Source organism: Triticum urartu, chromosome 2, assembly GCF_003073215.2.
Source record: "Triticum urartu cultivar G1812 chromosome 2, Tu2.1, whole genome shotgun sequence".
Taxonomy (NCBI): Eukaryota; Viridiplantae; Streptophyta; class Magnoliopsida; order Poales; family Poaceae; genus Triticum; species Triticum urartu.
Genome location: NC_053023.1, coordinates 67,768,869 through 67,789,046, shown reverse-complemented (window position 1 = coordinate 67,789,046; position 20,178 = coordinate 67,768,869). Strand labels below are relative to the sequence as shown.

The window sequence follows — 20,178 nt, the reverse complement described above, 5'->3', positions numbered from 1 at the left end:
CTTGGAACTATATTTTTATTCACCAACATGATATGTGTTTTTCTTGGAGCGTCTTGTATTATTTGTGTCTTTGTGTCTTAGTATGCCACAATCATCCTTGTTGTAAACACCTTTTGAGAGAGCCATACATGAATTAAAATTTGATAGAATACTCTATGTGCTTCACTTATATCTTTTGAGCTAGATAATTTTGCTCTATGTGCTTCACTTATATCTTTTGAGCGTTATAATTTTGCTCTATGTGCTTCACTTAGATCTTTTAGAGCACGGTGGTGGATTTGTTTTAAAGAAACTGTTGATCTCTCATGCTTCACTTAAATTATTTTGAGAGTCTCTTAATAGAATGGTAATTTGCTTAATAATAATATGCTTGGTATTCAAGATTTGTGAAACTTTCTTTTGAGTGTGTTGAATACTAAGAAAAGATTGAAGCATGATAATTGTTTTGAGATATGGAGGTGATAATATTAAAGTCATGCTAGTTGAGTAGTTGTGAATTTAAAGAATACTTGTGTTAAGGTTTGTGATTCCCGTAGCATGCACGTATGGTGAACCGTTATGTGATGAAGTCGGAGCATGATTTATTTATTGATTGTCTTCCTTATGAGTGGTGGTCGGGGACGAGCGATGGTATTTTCCTACCAATCTATCCCCCTAGGAGCATGTGCGTAATACTTTGCTTTGATAACTTCTAGATTTTGCAATAAGTATATGAGTTCTTTATGACTAATGTTGAGTCCATGGACTATACACACTCTCACCCTTCCACCTTTGCTAGCCTCTCTAATACCGCGCACCTTTCGCCGGTATCATACACCTACCCTATACCTTCCTCAAAACAGTCACCATACCTACCTATTATGGCATTTCCATAGCCATTCCGAGATATATTATCATGCAACTTTCCACCGTTCCGTTCATGACACACTCCATCATTGTCATATTGCATATCCCGGTACACTGCCGGACGCATTCACATAGAGTCATATTTTGTTCTAAGTATCGAGTTGTAATTGTTGAGTTATAAGAAAAATAAAAGTGTGATGATCATCATTATTAGAGCATTGTCCCAATGAGGAAAGAATGATGGAGACTATGATTCCCCCATAAGTCGGGATGAGACTCCGGACGATACATAAAAAAAGAGAGGCCAAAGAAGCCCAAATAAAAAGAGGCCATAAAAAAGAGAGAGAAAAGGCCCAAACAAAAAAAATGAGAGAAAAAGAGAGAAGGGACAATGTTACTATCCTTTTACCACATTTGTGCTTCAAAGTAGCACCATGATCTTCATAGTAGAGAGTCTCTCATGTTATCACTTTCATATACTAGTGGGAATTTTTCATTATAGAACTTGGCTTGTATATTCCAATGATGGGCTTCCTCAAAAATTGCCCTAGGTCTTCATGAGCAAGCAAGTTGGATGCCCACCCACTTAGTTTCTTTTTGAGCTTTCATACACTTATAGCTCTAGTGCATCTGTTTCATGGCAATCCCTACTCACTCACATTGATATCTATTGATGGGCATCTCCATAGCCCGTTGATATTCCTAGTTGATGTGAGACCATGTTCTCCTTTTTGTCTTCTCCACAACCACCATTCTATTCCACCTATAGTGCTATATCCATGGCTCACGCTCATGTATTGCGTGAAGATTGAAAAAGTTTTGAAAAAGTTAGAGTATGAAACAATTGCTTGGCTTGTCATCGGGGTTGTGCATGATTTAAATACTTTGTGTGGTGAAGATGGAGCATAGCCAGACTATATGATTTTGTAGGGATAACTTTCTTTGGCCATGTTATTTTGAGAAGACATAATTGCTTTATTAGTATGCTTGAAGTATTATTATTTTTATGTCAATATAAACTTTTGTCTTGAATCTTTCTAATCTGAATATTCATACCACAATTAAGAAGATTTACATTGAAATTATGCCAAGTAGCACTCCGCATCAAAAATTCTCTTCTATCATTTACCTACTCGAGGACGAGCAGGAATTAAGCTTGGGGATGCCTGATAGGTCTCCAACGTATCTATAATTTTTGATTGCTCCATGCTATATTATCTACTGTTTTGGACCATATTGGGCTTTATTTTCCACTTTTATATTATTTTTGGGACTAACCTATTAACTGGAGGCCCAGCCTAGAATTGCTGTTTTTTGCCTATTTCAGTGTTTCAAATAAACGGAATATCAAACGGAGTCCAAACGGAATAAAATCTTCGGGAACGTGATTTTCTCACCGAACGTGATCCAGGAGACTTGGACCTTGCTCCAAGGAACAAAAGAGGCGATCACGAGGGTGGGGGGGTGCCCCCCCTAGGGCGCGCCCCCTGCCTCGTGGGCCCCTCGTTGCTCCTCCGGCGTACTTCTTCCTCCTATATATATCCACGTACCCCCAAACTATCATAAGAGGAGCCAAAAACCTAACTCCACCGCCGCAACTTTCTGTATCCACGAGATCCCATCTTGGGGCCTGTTCCGGAGCTCCGCCGAAAGAGGGTCGTCATCACGGAGGGCTTCTACATCATCATAGACTCTCCGATGAAGTGTGAGTAGTTTACCTCAGACCTTCGGGTCCATAGTTAGTAGCTAGATGGCTTCTTCTCTCTCTTTGAATCTCAATACAAAGTTCTCCCCCTCTTTTGTGGAGATCTATTCGATGTAATCTTCTTTTTGCGGTGTGTTTGTTGAGAACGATGAATTGTGGGTTTACGATCAAGTCTATCTATGAATAATATTTGAATCTTCTCTGAATTCTTTTATGTATGATTGGTTATCTTTGCAAGTCTCTTCGAATTATCCGTTTGGTTTGGCCAACTAGATTGGTAGTTCTTGCCATGGGAGAAGTGCTTAGCTTTGGGTTCGATCTTGCGGTGTCCTTACCCAGTGACAGAAGGGGCAGCAAGGCACGTATTGTATCGTTGCCATCGAGGATAACAAGATGGGGTTTATTTCATATTGCATGAATTTATCTCTCTACATCATGTCATCTTGCTTAAGGCGTTACTCTGTTTTTAACTTAATACTCTAGATGCATGCTGGATAGCGGTCGATGAGTGGAGTAATAGTAGTAGATGCAGAATCGTTTCGATCTACTTGTCACGGACGTGATGCCTATATACATGATCATGCCTAGATATGCTCATAACTATGCTCAATTTTGTCAATTGCTCAACAGTAATTTGTTCACCCACCGTAGAATACTTATGCTCTTGAGAGAAGCCACTAGTGAAACCTATGGCCCCCGGGTCTATTCTCATCATATCAATCTTCATTACTTTAATCGTGCTTTGCTTTTTTACCTTGCTTTTACTTTTTACTTTGCATCTTTATATCAAAAATACCAAAAATATTATATCTATCAGATCTCACTCTCGTAAGTGACCATGAAGGGCTTGACAACCCCTAATCGCGTTGTTTGCGAGTAGCTATCGCTTTGTGCAGGTATGAGGGACTTGAGCGTGGGCTCCTACTGGATTGATACCTTGGTTCTCAAAAACTGAGGGAAATACTTACGCTACTCTGCTGCATCATCCCTTCCTCTTCGGGGAAAACCAACGCAAGCTCAAGACGTAGCACCCCCCTTGCTCCTTTATATACGGGAGCAGGGGCACCCCAAGACACACAAGTTGATTAGTTGATCTTTTAGCCGTGTGCGGTGCCCCCCTCCACCATAATCCACCTCGGTTATATCATAGCGGTGCTTTGGCGAAGCCTTGCGTCGGTAGCATCATCATCATCGTCATCACACCGTCGTGCTGACGGAACTCTCCCTCGAAGCTCTGCTAGGTCGTAGTTCATGGGACGTCACCGAGCTGAACGTGTGCTGAACTCGGATGTGCCGCACGTTCGTTACTTGGATCGGTCAGATCGTGAAGACGTACGACTACATCAACCGCATTCTCATAACGCTTCCGCTTACGGTCTACGAGGGTACGTGGACGATACTCTCCCCTCTTGTTGCTATGCATCACCATGATCTTACGTGTGCGTAGGAAATTTTTTGAAAGTACTACGTTCCCCAACAATCATAACTGTCATGGAATGTTTTGAGGATAGTGTTATGCCGGAAGGGGCGGATGATATGATGATTGTGCTCATTCAAATGGAAAGAATCATGAATACTTGAAATATTGTCGTCCCATCGGCACATACAACATGCTATAGAAGGTGGTCTCTAAATATCTCATCAACCATCTTTGGCCCTACCTCTATGTGCCCATTCCTAAGGCACAAAGCAGGAAGGCTAATAATAGATCATGCAATCATCACTTCTGAGTGTTTTCATAAAATTAAGCATATCAAGAATGCATTCACTACTCATTGTGTTCATAAGTGACCTGGCCATAGGGATGAAAACGGAACGGAAACTTTCCTCTTTTCTGGTAGAAAAAGGGAAATAGAGAGGAAATATGGATAGAAAGTGGAAATTTGCAAAATGAAAATGGAAACCAAATTTTTTTATGCATAAATGGAAACAAAAATGGAACGACATTTTTCGGCGGAACAAACATTTCCATTTCCGTGAATATGGAGTTTTCCATTTCTACTATGGGCCTATGGCCGTTTTGTAGCCCAACCATCAAACATCACACAATTAAATAATGAGTAGAATGACACATCTCTGGCCCAAATTGTAGTACCATATAAGGAAGCCCTGATTGTAGTCGCAATGGAGGTCGGACCTAAAAATTCCCCTTCAGTGATTATTGTGTGATGTTACAATGTGTTTTACTTGTTTGAGGGTTACCTGATGCACTATGCTTTGCTTATATATGAAGCTTATCTTTGTGAATACCACAAATGTGTTTATGTTACCTAAGATGAATAAAACATGCAGAAGTGCATATCTTATAATATAATCACCATAATATTTTGTAGTCATGTTAACAATTGATTAAGCATGTTGGTTTTGTTGTGGTTTTCCCTATGGTTCAAGGTTTTTTTAAGTTTCGGTGAACACATGCTTCCGTTGTCGTGTTCGTGCTGTATTCGCTCTGTGTTTGTTTCCGGCAGTATCTATTTCCGTATTCATTTCCGGCGTTTCTGTATTCGAATCTATTTCTGCAAAAAAATATGAAAACAAATGTGATAGCACCCAGTTCCATCCATTTTGAAAGGGGGATTCAGTTAAAGGTGGAAGTCATGGATTATGAGTTGTGTGCGACAGCTGAGATATGTCGTCTGGTTCAATGGCTCAAAGTTGCACACACAAAACTAGACATTGAGAGGACTTTGACAAGGAGATACGTCTGCCATGTACTCCTCCCATTCACAAATATAAGATGTTTATGTATTTGGACTACACGCGGACTAAAATGAGTGAACAAACACACTAAAACATGTCTACATACATCTGATTCAAAAAAAGTTAGAACGTCTTATATTTGTGAATAACAGGAGTACTTGTTTCTATTAATAGTTGATGGCCTCTCTTGTGTGTTTGGTCACATTCTTGCAGAATTACTAGGAAGGGATCATGCATGATCTCCGTGATGACTCGAACAACAAGGGTAAATAGCCTATCTCCCTTGGCTAACAGGTGAGAGTAGGACACCGATTGGCAGGAAACAATCTGGATTAAGCTGGGAGGGGTGGGGCTAGAGAATGAAGACTCCCACTATCGTCTCAGTCTCGATATTTGCCTTTCCGGGGGAGGGGGGTTCCTTCTTGCTACTAGATAAGGTAGTGTGGGTGCAATCGTCCGGAATAGTGATGTCGTATGTCCATTTGTTGTAGATTGCCTAACGATACCTGTGCTAAAGAATCTGGAACTTATGTTGCAGGCCTATGCCGTGCGAGATAGGCCATGCTGCAGACTCAGTGACAAGATGTACCTACTTTTGTCACCTACATTGATGCTCCAGAGCAGATGGAAAGATTTGAGGAGTGTGTTATGTTGTTGATTCAAAGAGAGAGTAATGCCATTGCCCATGAGCTTGTTAGATTCACTAGAACTTACAGGGATATGATCCTTAAAAATTAGAATGATGTTCCACGCCATATTTCCTTGATCATATGTAACAAGTGTTCTTCTGGAACCCGCTGATATAACATGACCTCTCTTCCCTTACAAAATAAATATGTTGGAAAGGCATTTTAAGAGCCTCTTTGCATTGCATGGCTTTGAAAACATAGGAATAGAGTACGATTGAAACATCTTAAAGTATTGAGAAGAGAGGTAACGAGAGATAAGTAAAAGTGCATTGGACTTCTCAACAGAAAAAAGAGGTTTGAGCATACATTAAGATTCCTACAAAATAAGGGGGGAATGAATTTCATTGAATTTTGTTAGTCCTAATCTTGCGATCTAGAGGGCTTATTCAAATTCTTCAAAATTCCTATGAAAATTAGGAAATCCTATGATGCAAAGAAACCATTAGAATCATTGACAAGGCGAATGAGGTGGCTTGATTGCCTTTTTTCCGTGAAAGTTAACTATGACCCGTCGCTGGGGGCTAGATGGCAAACAAACGGGTTTGCATGACAGTTTTAGGTCATACTTGCAAACATTTTTTTGATGCCAGTTTCTGGTCGTTCTTGCCACAATTTTTCCTTCCTAACAAAAATTGTTGTGTGCCTCTAAAAAGATGACATGCATTTTGAAAAAAATGCAAGGCAAAACATTCGCAAATGCAATCTCCCCTTAGCGACCGTCCGCTCAATATTAGGGTGTTTTTATTTTTTGAGTGGTGGTGGCTTGTTTTTTTCTTTTGTTTTTTTATTGAGAAAATGGTGGTGGCTCGATTGCCTAACTTCTGGTGGGGTGAAGCTAATGGTAAAAATAGAGTGCATTGGATCACTTGGGACAAAATGTGCACGAGAAAGCATGAAGGGGGAATGGGATTTAGAGACCCGGAGGCTTTCAATCAAGCTATGCTTGCCAAACAAGCGTGGCGGCTGTTTGATGACCCACAAGTGTAGGGGATCTATCGTAGCCTTTTCGATAAGTAAGAGTTTCGAACCCAACGAGGAGCAGAAGGAAATGATAAGCAGTTTCAATAAGGTATTCTCTGCAAGCACTGAAATTATCGGTAACAGATAGTTTTGTGATAAGGTAATTTGTAACGAGTAGCAAGTAATAAAAGTAAATAAGGTGCAGCAAGATGGACCAATCCTTTTTGTAGCAAAGGACAAGCCTGGACAAATTCTTATATGAAGGAAAGCGCTCCCGAGGACACATAGGAATTATCGTCAAGCTAGTTTTCATCATGTTCATATGATTCGCGTTCGGTACTTTGAGAATTTGATATGTGGGTGGACCGGTGCTTGGGTGCTGTCCTTACTTGGACAAGCATCCCACTTATGATTAACCCCCATTGCAAGCATCTGCAACTAGAACAAAAGTATTAAGGTAAACCTAACCATAGCATGAAACATATGGATCCAAAATCAGCCCCTTACGAAGCAACGCATAAACTAGGGTTTAAGCTTTTGTCACTCTAGCAACCCATCATCTACTTATTACTTCCCAATGCCTCCCTCTAGGCCCAAACAATGGTGAAGTGTCATGTAGTCGACGTTCACATGACACCACTAGAGGGATGACAACATACATCTCATCAAAATATCGAACGAATACCAAATTCACATGACTACTTATAGCAAGACTTCTCCCATGTCCTCAGGAACAAACGTAACTACTCATAAAGCATACTCATGTTCATAATCAGAGGGGTATTAATATGCATAATGGATCTGAACATATGATCTTCCACCAAGTAAACCAACTAGCATCAACTACAAGGAGTAATCAACACTACTAGCAACCCACATGTACCAATCTGAGGTTTGGATACAAAGATTGGATACAAGAGATGAACTAGGGTTTGAGATGAGATGGTGATGGTGAAGATGTTGATGGAGATTGACCTCCTCCCGATGAGAGGATCGTTGGTGGTGATGACAATGGTGATGATTTCCCCCTCCAGGAGGGAAGTTTCCCCGGCAGAATAGCTCTGCCGGAGCCCTAGATTGGTTCTGCCAAGGTTCGGCCTCATGGCGGCGGAGTTTCGTCCCGTGAGCTTGCTTATAATTTTTTCTTGGATGAAAGACCTCATATAGCAGAAGATGGGCATCCGAGGGCCACCAGGGGGTCCACGAGGCAGGGGGCGCGCCCAGGGGGTAGGGAGCGCCCCCATCCTCCTGGCCAGGGTGTGGGCCCCCTCTAGAACTTTCTTCGTTCAATTTTTTTTTTATTCTGGAAATAACTTCCGTGAAGTTTCAGGACTTTTGGAGCTGTGTAGAATAGGTCTCTAATATTTGCTCCTTTTCCAGCCCAGAATCCCAGCTGCCGGCATTCTCCTTCTTCATGTAAACCTTGTAAAATAAGAGAGAATAGGCATAAGTATTGTGACATAATGTGTAATAACAGCCCATAATGCAATAAATATTGATATAAAAGCATGATGCAAAATGGATGTATCACTGTTCCAGGAACCCAATTCATTATGTGCAAGGGTCTTGAAAGCCCGGTATTATGTTGATGGATCCATTCTGAATGCAACTTGTCCAAGTGGCGGCTCATACACCTTCAGGAGTATTCTGCACGGGTGGGATCTTCTGCTCGAGGATCTGATCTGGAGGTTTGGAGAAGGCTCCAAAATTAAGATTCATCACGATAACTGGATTCCGAGGAAGGGTAGATTGAAGCCACTGGGCCAGAGCTATATTGAAGGGATTGTGCGAGTGAGTGACCTGCTGGAAGAAACGGGCTGTTCCTGGGACGTAAACAAAGTGGAAACTATGTCCCCCCCCCCCCCGACGAGGCGAGAGAGATCACTCAAATCCCAGTGGGTGGACCGGAGATGGAAGATTACCAGGCATGGAATTACACGAAGAATGGGGTGTTTACAGTCCGATCGTCCTACCACTTACGTATGAGTCAGAAACAGTTGCGTTCAGGCCGGCCAGAGTCCTCTTCATCTGTGGCTGATCACAAATCCTGGCTAAACTTATGGGACACGGTGGCACCAGACAAGGTCAAGACGCACATGTGGAGGTTGGTCCGCAACGGGCTAGCAGTGGGTTCGGAACTATTAAGGAGGAAAATCAAAGCAGGTGTTTTCTATACTGCGTGTGGTCGAGAGGAAACGATTCACCACAGATTCTGGAGTTGCTACCATTCAGCAAAATTTTGGAAGATAATGCACTCGGTATTGGGGGTGCCGGTGGCGATCCCACCAGAGTCGGTTTGCTCTCAGAGTGCTTTGTCGAGATGGCTCCTGTCGTGGTTCGCGGATGCATCAGATGATGAACGAGATATCCTTGTACAGGGTGCGTATGCGCTCTGGTTAGCAAGGAATAATGCATGTGATGGGCAGAAGATAGAGGAAGCGGACGCGATAGCAAGAAGAGTTGTCAACTTAATGGGGGAATTGCAGTCCATTCATGGTCAGAAACACAAACTAACGAGAACTGCGGTGAAGGAGAAATGGAGTCCACCAGAGGAGGGGTGGGTGAAAGTCAATGTAAATGGAGCTACGCCCAAGGTGGGGGAGGATGGTGGCACGGGTGTGGTGCTCAGAAACCATGTGGGCGCATATATGGATGCAACATGTCATTTCCTTCCAATGTGCAGCGACCCAGCGACAGTTGAGTTATGGGCTTGTAGAGAAACAGCTCGTCTGGCGGAAGAGCTAAATATACCCAACGTACACATTGAGACGGACTGTCACGAGATCGCCTGCGAGCTTCAGAGTAAAGGGAAAGATTTGTCGCCGCTGGGACCGATCGTGGAGGAAGTCAAGCATCTGCTTGCATCGCGTGAAAGATGGAAGGTGTCGTGGGTTAGACGAGAGGCAAACAGGGCCGCTCCCTTAGTAGCTAGAGAAGCTGTGACAAATAAGCTAGACTCTGTGTGGCGATTTGTGCCCCCAGATTTCATATTGCATGTGGTTTCGGACGAGATTCCCACGGGGAATGATTAAATAAAGATTGTTCTTTAGTTTCAAAAAGAAAAACGAAGCATGGTTGCGGATTTTGTAGCATTCCGAGATAGAGCAGTAATGGGCCGTCCCACCGAATGGAGAGAAGAAACCGCACTCAGCAGCTTTCCACGGAGAAAATGGGCCGACCCCATCCACCTTCATCTAGCCACACTGCGGCTACACTGATTTTCCCATCCATTCCAAGGGTTTTTAGCCCCCTCGCCCTCGCCCTGCCGCGCCGCAGCAATGGCCGCCGCCGCCGCAGCCGCCGCGAGATCCTTCCTCCGATCCGGATCCGCCACCTCCTCCCTCCGCGGCGCGGCCGCCAGGGCCGCCTCCCGCTCCGGGCCGGCGGCCCCCTCGAGGCGGCTCCTCTCCTCCCCTCCCCGCGCCCGCCTCGCCCTAAGGTACGACGAGCGCCCTTGCTTCCGGGATTCTTCCTTCCGTATCTTCGATCTGGATGAAAACTTTGGTGCTTATTACGTTGCGGTCCGTGGAGGTCGCCGCTGGAGATGAGCAGCGCCTGCTTGGAGTCGCTGATGCCCATGCACAGCGCCACGGCCTCGGCGCTCATGACGTCGCTCCTCGCCGCCCCGGCTCGCGTCGGTTCCTGCTGGATCTCCGAAGGTGAATTCCCCCCTCATCTTACTGTTCCTGCAATGTTTGATTGTACTTCACCTATGAATGAAGCCCCTTTGTTCGTATATGTGCTATTTGCCATCGAGAGTGGTCTGTATTTGCTTAGTATCCACCGAAGTCCAAGTCACAGCCGTTCATTTGTAATACATGTGCATTCATGCATGGGTAAAAGAGACCATAATAATTTTAGTTTATTAGATTATCGTCAAGGTCAAATGCTGACAGCTATAAAGACATGTGTCCCACAATGGAAGTATGGTTTAGTGATAATCTTGATCTATTTTGTCACTGGTCCAAACCTCCCATGCATAAATAGGACTATAGGAGCTGCAACATAACTCAACCTGGAAATCATTACTAATTTCTGGGGAACTGACATTGCTTTAGTTGTTTGCGGATAAGAAGTGCACCCATATATTGTTCTTAAGAGAAAGTATTTGCATATGTGGCGTCAAATTTACTGTATTCACAAGTTAAATCAGTTAGATGCATAAGTGGTTGCACTTTCTGACAACAGACTTCACTTTCATTAAAGTGAAGTAAGAACAGTAGAAACCTTAAATCAATTAGATGTAATTTTTTTAGAAACGTGTTATTGTTTCTTCTACTGTTGCAAGACATGTTACTTGAAGCTGCCATGATTTCCTTTATTATGCCAGAACAAAAATTTGTCATTAGTGACAATTTAAACTATGTATGGTTGTAATTGTTGACTGCTGGAGCCTGCCAAAGACTATTAGCTTCACAGAAGTTTCCCTTTGGTTTCTTGAAAAACTCTATAAGTGTAGTGTTTTGATGGTTTGCTTCTGTTATTTTAATATACACGTCATGATTAATTACAAAGCAGAGGCAAAAGGGTCACTCGTTTTTTTGTATTGTCCACCCAGCTGGCAATGACGACCTGTGAAAATATCTAGGTGGATGTAGCAGACTAAATCCAGTCACCACAAATATTCAGGTCTGGCCAGATTTTAAGTAGGAGTAGTATCCATGATAGCGTATATTCTATCAATCTTCCTCCCATTGTTTGAGCAAGAATGCAAGATGAAGATGCTTTTTTGTTGTTGCAAACAAAGACATCTATGCCCATGGCCGTGCGAATCCTGTAATTGCTCTCCTTGATGTTTGGCCCGACCATGCAAATTTGCGTCCTTAGCTTACTTAAGATACAATGATTGTTAGCCGCAATAATATTATGTAAGTTTTTTCCTTGTAGCCAAAAAGTTGTTTCTTTGACCCAATTTATATCTCTGTAGATCATTGAGATCAGTGAGGATGGAGGTCACGGATGAAGATGCATGCTATTTTTTTACCAATCGTATTTCTTTTGCTTTATCAAATGCACATGGCTGAGCAAATCCTGTAACTTGGATCCGTGTGATGTTTTGCCTGATAATGCAAATTAACATCCTTAGCTTATTACCTGGGATACGTACGATGATTGTTAGCCGCAATAATACCATGTATGCTTTTTTTTTTCTAGCCAAAAATATTTGTTTGACACATTTTATATCTCTATAGACTTATGATGGGTGAGGATGGAGGTCTGGGATGAAGAGACGCCCTGTTTATTTTCGCCAGTAACTTTTATGGTGTGAGTTGAAGAGCTGGAGCTTAGACTATTCGTTTCTATTTGTAGATGAATGATCTCTTGTTGTGGGAGCCTGGTGTGACTGTTATGGTAGCTGCTAAGGACCTCTCCCACTGAATTTGAGCTACGTTTTTAATCTGCCTTTCTTCTGGCTCTGTTCAGGGATTTTGGTATGTATTAAGTGTCTGCAGGATTATAACAGAATTTGGTGGCGTGCAAGAAATAATGTTCAGTTCATGTCTGGGGCCGTATTGTTTTGTCATTTTTGTCTTGACGTTACGTTATAACTTTAGTCGGATTATTTTCAGTTTTTCACCACCAAACTCCAATTCCTGTTGGACTTGGACTATTTTCTTGTAGAACGTTTCATTTTGGCGGTTGTCCTTCCCCCCTCCTGTGATTTAACGCAGCCAAACTACACTTGGAGATCCATCTTCCATGCTGCAAGAGATCAGCGCAAAGGACCTTTTGTACTTGCCTTTCTCCTTGTACTTGGCTATGCCTTTGGAGACTCCGGGGAGGCGTGGATGGCCCTTGCTGTGGTTTTGAGCTGCGCAGGGGTAAGGTGTGGCGCCGTGCTTGCGCGCCGGGGAGGTTATAGGCTGGATGGGCTGACCGGGTCTTGGATTTGGGCAAGTTTGGTTGCCGGCGAAAGCTACTCTAGCTGTACTCCAGTTATGGCCGAAGTCGTCGATGGTGGCGCCTTTGGGCATCGTTTCCTTGTTGAAGGCATTGACGTTGCAGACCCTACCTTTCCCATCATGCTTCGGGGAAACCCTAGATTTGGTCTTTCGGATCAGATGATGATGGCGCTATTGGCTCTGCTTGGCGTTGTGCTCCCTCTTGGGGCATTCTCTTGAGTGGGATTTAGTCAGAGGGACTCAGGGCTTGTGAAGATGGTCGACGGTGGCTATCATGATATCTCCGAGAGGATAGGAGGAGCACCTTTCACATGCGTTAGCCAACCTTTGGGATCGAAGCGGCATATGTTCAATCCATCGGATATATCGTTCCTCTCCAGTGTCATCGATGTTTGTGGATATGCTTGTGGCAGCAAAGATAACGCAACGGTTCGGTGTGTACTTTGGCAGCAGCGTAGGTGCTCGAGTGCTTGTTTGGGTGTTGGCCTTTCCACGCTTTGTATGTGTCATGGATTTGTGGTGCTTTAGGCTTAGTCTTGCTAGGCGTTGTATAGGTTTTCGTCTGGTTTTCCTCAATAAACCGAGTTGCCCTTTTTATTTTCTCTTTATGCGATGCATTCCTTGTTTGGGGTGTTTTTTCTAAGTAATGGATTTGGTACCTCTCTTCTAACATTTGATTTATTTTTTCTGAAATATACAGGAAAAAAAGACATTCAGCATAATAGTGTCACAAAAATTGACACTATTGACCCCGTCAATTTTTTTGACACTATTCACTTATGTGTTTTTTATCATTGTATCTTAGATCCACGGCTGAGCTTGCAGCTTAGGTGCTCCTGTGGCATTTGATATTCTCTCGTACGGGCATCTCCAAGGCTATTTATCAAATTGTTCGTAAATGTCTGGGTCGTGCGGTCCGAATACTTTGTGCTCTCCAACGCCATCCATCAAACGCCTGTGATTGGCTTGAATGTCTGAATTCTTGCAAATCGAAAGCAAAGTTCGGCAAGTTTGTGCATGCCCCAACGTCCTCGCTGCAACGTCGCATCAAGATGGAGGTGCCCTCTCGCCCCGCCGTCATCAAGAAGGGTAACCCCGTCGACGATCACCAACGCGCGTGACCGCGTCCTTCACCACCTCGGGCGAGGCGGTGACGCCTCGTCATCGCGCGCCAGGATGGCAGACCAAAAGGCAACAACCGAGGAGGAGCGCCGGGCGGGGCCCAATGCGGCACGTTGTTCGGCATTTGCCAAGTCGGGCGTGGCCCCGAACTGGGTGTGTGCCGACCGAGCTGTTTTGAATGAATCGAGTCCCATCTTTATTAGATGCCATCTGCTATTTATACAAGGAAAAGGACACCACTGGAAAAGGTGTCTGTTCAGAGGAGGTGACTTTTCGGCGGGAACCGACACGGTAGTTTTACAACGGCCTGCGGTTAGTACAAGCAGGGATTAATCCCATAATTAACACATGGTTAATTAATTGTAACACTCCCCCTAATCAATGCTTGATCTTGTGAGCAGACGTCATCTTGATAAAGTTTCCTTCAAAAATCCCGTGGGAAAAAAATGAGGATAGAGGTGTTTGATATGTTGCCAAAACTCCTTCAAACCCAGTAGGAAAAATAAGGAGAAAATGCCGCAACATATAATGATTATTGTCTGTGTAACTCAATATGAGAAAAACCCATAGAGTTTAGAGGACAATAAATATGTCTAATATACTTTCTTAAAAATCCCGGTGGGGAAAACAGAAAATATGACATATGGTCTTGTGTTGATATTACCTCATTAAAAATCTTTATGAGAACTTATAAAGTAAACTCGTGAAGGGAAAAAGAGTATAATATGATGCTTTCAACAGGAACAATTCAGGAAGATATTCCCCCTGATTCTTGCATATTCCGAAGTCGTTATATACCAATTCCATGAACACATTTCTAGAACATAGAAGTTGGTAGAGACCTGGTGAACAAATCAGTCGCATGATTTGACTTGCAAGATATGCAATATAGCGATATTGCTTATTATGTAACATGTTTGCATCCGGGCAACACAAGAAACATTATCCTTGAGATAATGGTTGGTGGATTTAGCCATGAGGTCTTTCTCGAAGACTCTTCATGAGAGGGCTACCACACCTAGTAGGAACACTAAACTTGTCTATGATCTGATATAGTGGGATCTGATCGATGTATCCAATGATATCGGTGTTCACATTTCTGTGGAACTGAAAAACCAGGACAAGATGTTTGATGCCTTGGAGATATCGAAATATATTCTTGAGTACCAACCAATTGTGTTTGGTGGATTCAATGGCATTAAGGAACGTTGAGTCCCAATATTTCATTTTCATCATCTCTTGGTCTAAATAGATCTTTCTCTACGTCTAGAGAATGAACCACCATGAGAGTTATGGATGTATAAGACTTGTCCATAATGAATTTCTCCAATATATTTTGGATATAGACAACATAGTGTACCAAAATGTATGAGTGAAGGTGTTCAAGTTGTAGTAACGAGTGGTATCTTGGTTTTACCCAAATCCTTCATTTAAACTCCATCGTTTAGATGATTACATGTATCGTCATTGCAGGAGTAATCACTGTGTATGACAAACAAACATGGATAACCATCATTGTAGGAGTAATCCTTGTGGAAAGGAACTCATTAAGTCGGTTGTATCAAATGTACCGACAACAATAAGTCATATGGTGACTTACTGATTTTTACACAATGTATGTTGTGTTTTGTATTTCGATTCAGAATTGAGATTCCATTGGAAATCAATCATACATGTCTGAATCTAGTGAGCCACATGGATATGTGATCACTACATCTATCAACTGCAGACATAGATGATTTTGTACTGTCAATGATATAAGTTATCGGAATGAGATTCCACCTCTGGAGAATGGTTAGGTATCTGCGTAAACCCTTGTGCTACAATACTTGCTCTTTGTTTCACAACCTCGTTGTTCTCAATTCTGTTTCCAGAAGAAAACTGGTGTAGGTATTGCTTATGAATACCTTCCCATTATTGAGCAAGATCATTTCTACCTAGATTGTACCCTTTGCTTGAGTTCAGTCCGAGTGTTGTTCACACTTTGCCATGGCCATGGTCTTTGGATCTGAATTATTTGAAAGGTTTTTGCAATCTAGTTGAGAAATGTATGTCGACAATTGTAGACTTCCGGTTATGTGATTCTCCAGAATCTATATATCAATATATAGTTGATGGAAATATCGTTACCCATGGTGACTGCTCGTGATTTCCCAATGCCATTGAGTCAGGTATTCCGATGTCCCGGTCATTGTGTGCACTATGACCTGGGTTGGTGGAGGTTTCCCGTCCACTGGGTGTATACTACCCATTAGGTGTCTGCCAACGTGAAGTTGACTTGCACTTACTGATTCACAGGCCTTGATATCCTTACTTGCGAGAAGCTGAATCCTGATGTACTTCTGCCATACATCTCCCCCTGTTGCTTTGAACGGGGAGTGGAGTGGATTTTGTTGGTACCTCCACTCTTTCAGGCATACTTTTGCAGGATTGTAGGATTGTGTGACACCTTTATAGTCAGTAAATGAATCTGGCAGGTTATTTGCAATATGTTGCAAATCTTCTGAACACATGGTTCAACTCTTTGATTACGTGGATATGAGGCAGAAATGTGTTGAACATTCCACTAATTTCCAGGCATTCTTTATGGTACTTGAATTCTCTCCCTAATGCTTGGAAATATTCCTCATTGAATCAACATACTGGCCTTGAATAACTCCCCATGTGAGGGGCTTGAAGTATTGACGGTAATACAGTTATTCCTCACATAGATCCCAACTATATGTTGAGGGGCCAATGATGTATGCCGGGGTGATGATATCGGTATGCAACCGAATTACCGCAGATAGGAAATACTTGGTAGATATCCACATATCAAAGATAGAGGAGAATAATATTATGCAGTTCTGTCATGACCGTGTAAAATTGCATGACTCCAACGTAAAGTTGGTAAGTTACAATTCCAAAGTAAAGATAATGCAATGAGCTTAATTCTTTGGATATAGGATTCTACCAAACCATCTTGAGTCTAGACATTAGGACAAATTGCTAAACTTCAATCCAAGGGCCATAGAGAAGGCACTCAAGGAAAATTCGGCAATGTTATCCATTCGATTTGCTTGAAATCAATGTCAGGATAATGAGCCAATGGTTTCGTGTGAATAAAGCACACACTTAAGACCATCATGTAGATATGTCATTTAGAACCATGGAATACCTGAATAGTCTAGTCAATGGATCGGAAGAGCCACTTATCTCAACTTGATGTATTCAAGGAGTCTGAGTGGTTCAGCATAGACTTTAAGGTGTGCGGGCCTTAAAATTAGCTTCCCCGTGTCACTTTTAGTGCACATAAAATCCAAATGTTGTTAGAATTTAGCATCACAATAATCATAAACTATTGGAATTGCTGATAGTTTCGATTTCAACCCAATGTCTCGATGACCAAGGCGAGTATGCCAAGTTTGTCATGTACAAGACACTCTGTAAAACTATTTCGTACACAACATGTGCTACGGGTTGTGTCGTAGGTGTAGTACAATTCAGATGATACACAGAGAATGTGCTTGCCATATCCGTTGCATATGGTAAAGAGAAGTTATTTCTCTTTGTTGTCATCATAAGCTTCGCTATGGAAACTATTTTAACGGATACCTCCACAGTTTAGTAGGGTATGAGTTAAACCTGAGAAGCAATAAAGCATCCCGACGTTACTCGAGTACCCACAGGAATAGTAAATATGACTCGAGTTGAGCCAACAAATACCTTATCGCGTCTAGCGATTTTAAAATATCTCTTTTCTCTCAATGAGAGTGGAAACATTGGACTTCCCTCAGTATAGAGTTTGTGGTGCATGTGTCCACAAGGTACATATCATTTTTCATCGGATTGACTCCCGTAGAAATCTATATATAGACATAAAGATTCTCAATATGAAAATCACTGTCAGATATATAGAATACATACAAATGTATTTGTATCAAAGTGCTGATACAATATATTGTGATATACAATATATGACGATGACAACAATACTTATGTTGTTGTTACAACATCGTAAATGTACATTAATTATATTGACCACTCAGGAGATTGAAAGACTATTCATAGTCTCCAAATATGTCGGTTGAGGCATATTCAACCATCACATTCTCCGTGCTCATAGGGTCCCGTCACAGCTGGTGATGTCGGATTGAAGGTTGAAGTAAGACTCAAACCTTTGCCCTTGAGGTTCATTGTATCCCAGGAATTGCTGATACAGAATAACCAGATGCCAAGATCTGAATCTAATGCCTTATGATTTATAAGACACCATTTTTCTGTTAGCGGTGTGATCCTGACCAGAGATGAATCCGGAATTGCACACACTATTCCACGAGACACAAGAGCGATCATGATGTCCATGGCCCAGATAGGGCAGTGGTGGCCATTGAGGGCGAATGCCTCAAATTCTATAGCCATATGGTACCTCTATGGGTAAACTAGAGATAATTAATTTACAACCAGTAAATTAAGGACCATCATGGTTGATGTTGTAATGAACTTAGCAAAATCAATGGGTATTTCAAAAAGTTATCTTGAAACCATTAGCATGAACCTCAAATTGCTAAATATGACACCTTGAAGATAATCTCGGAAAGGGAGTAGATCTCGCAGCACTAGGGAGTATAATCTGATGAAATCAGTAGATACTTATTCCTAATGCCTTATGTCATGACTTAGTAAAATGTGTGGGAGAGCATTTTGTAAAGCAATCATAATGCCGAAACGACAAAATGTAAGCTTTAACAATAGTGGTGATAATCTGCAAAGCAGTAGATCTACACACTACCTTGTGATCTCAGTACATCAATTTGACGAAAATCACTTTGAGTTTTGCATATCAATTCTTCCTCGTATTAAGTCAAAAGACTCAATAAAGATGAATTGATTTTTTTTATTTGCAAGAAATTGAAAATCTCAATTGCAAATAGTAGATGTAATTAATCTCAACATGTAGAATAACATGGTGATATATAACATCATAGTTTATTCTGGAATACAAGGTACTCTACAGATGTACATTACTAATGTAATGAATAATAATGGTGTTGCAAACTTGATCCTCAAGTGAAAAACTTGAATTGTATAGATCTCAAATTAAATGAGATCTTGTATCAAATTGCAAGATAATTCAGTGAAGTGAATTATTATTTTGCGAGAGAAAATTGATCTCAACCGCAATTATTTTGCGAGAAAAAAATTCTCAATCGCAAATCAATATTGCTGTGTGAGAAAACTTAATCTCAATTGCAATGCATAACATGTTATAGGAATTGCTAGAGAGCAAATACGATGAACATGTCCCATTTTCACAGAGTATATCTGAAATCATCATTTACATATATTGTAAATGTGATATGGAGATATCTGACGGTCTCCAATGCACAGCCTGTGGCCTGATTTGATGGTCAATGCAAATACATAGCCACTTGTGCGGGGTTAGTGCATAACCAGAGGGCTACAATGAAAAAACCTTCAAAGAGATAAGGTTCCCATCGTTGTCCTGTGTGTGGCCTGTAATTAGTACACGAATCAATCGATTCGGTTAGCTTTACACAGGAGCCATCGCCGCCGCTTCCGGGAGATCCAGCCATGGATGCCTTCGCCTCGCGCGCGGTGCTGAGTTGCCTCGCGCCGGAGTTCGTCGGCGTACGCTGAACGACGCCACGGGCACCGCGCCGCGTGTCGTGGAGGTCCGCGTCAACCTAGGCCGAGGGCCATGGCTACGCGAGGAGGACCGGGCCGAGGCCGTACTCGACGTCCCGCTCCGCGTAGCCGCGCACCAGCCGGCCGGAGGAAGGAGCGCAGGTCGAGGGTCGCCACCGCCGTAGTCTGGCGGTGGAAACGACACCGTTCGCGCGCTGGGCCTTGCCGCGCCGGAGGAGGCCTGTGCCAGGTTCGGGCCTGGCCGACCGTCGGGGGCGGGCTGCACACAGTCAGCTGAAGGGAGAGCCCGCTCCATCTTCGCCACGGGCAGGACCGTGGCTGCAGGAACTCCACGCGGATGCCGGGAGCCGCGTCGGGCGCTGGCTGCCTCGCCTCCATCGCCCGTCTTCGTCGTCGCCAGGACGTAGAAGATGCGAGTGCGCCGCTGTCGAGGATCCGCTGTGGGCTCCGCGCGCCGGGAGGTCGAGGCCGGGTTGTTCCCCGCTATAGGCGCCGAGTCACCGGTCGGGAGGCGCTTGCCACGCCGCCGTGCCTTGCGTAGCAGGCCGGGGTCGCAGATGCGCCGCGGTCGGCCGTGCCGGAGAGGGCCGCTTATGCGGCCACT

At 43.0% G+C, this 20,178-nt stretch overlaps 1 protein-coding gene across 3 annotated transcripts; it reads left to right on the top strand.

Moving 5' to 3' along the window:
* The first annotated feature begins 10,093 nt into the window (after positions 1-10,093).
* On the top strand, positions 10,094-12,403 carry LOC125535821 (protein NUCLEAR FUSION DEFECTIVE 6, mitochondrial-like). Of its 3 annotated transcripts, XR_007294813.1 has the most exons (4): positions 10,094-10,339; positions 10,432-10,559; positions 11,459-11,529; positions 12,093-12,403. XR_007294813.1 is itself a non-coding variant. In XM_048698890.1 (3 exons), the coding sequence occupies exons 1-3, from the start codon at positions 10,179-10,181 to the stop codon at positions 11,833-11,835; spliced, it is 297 nt and encodes a 98-aa protein (XP_048554847.1). In that variant the 5' UTR covers positions 10,099-10,178; the 3' UTR covers positions 11,836-11,990. The 3 variants fall into 3 exon arrangements, 2 of the variants coding, with proteins under 2 accessions (XP_048554847.1, XP_048554846.1); XM_048698890.1 differs by lacking the exons at positions 11,459-11,529; positions 12,093-12,403 and adding an exon at positions 11,828-11,990 and having other exon boundaries at positions 10,099-10,339; XM_048698889.1 differs by lacking the exon at positions 11,459-11,529 and having other exon boundaries at positions 10,101-10,339.
* Positions 12,404-20,178: the final 7,775 nt, after the last annotated feature.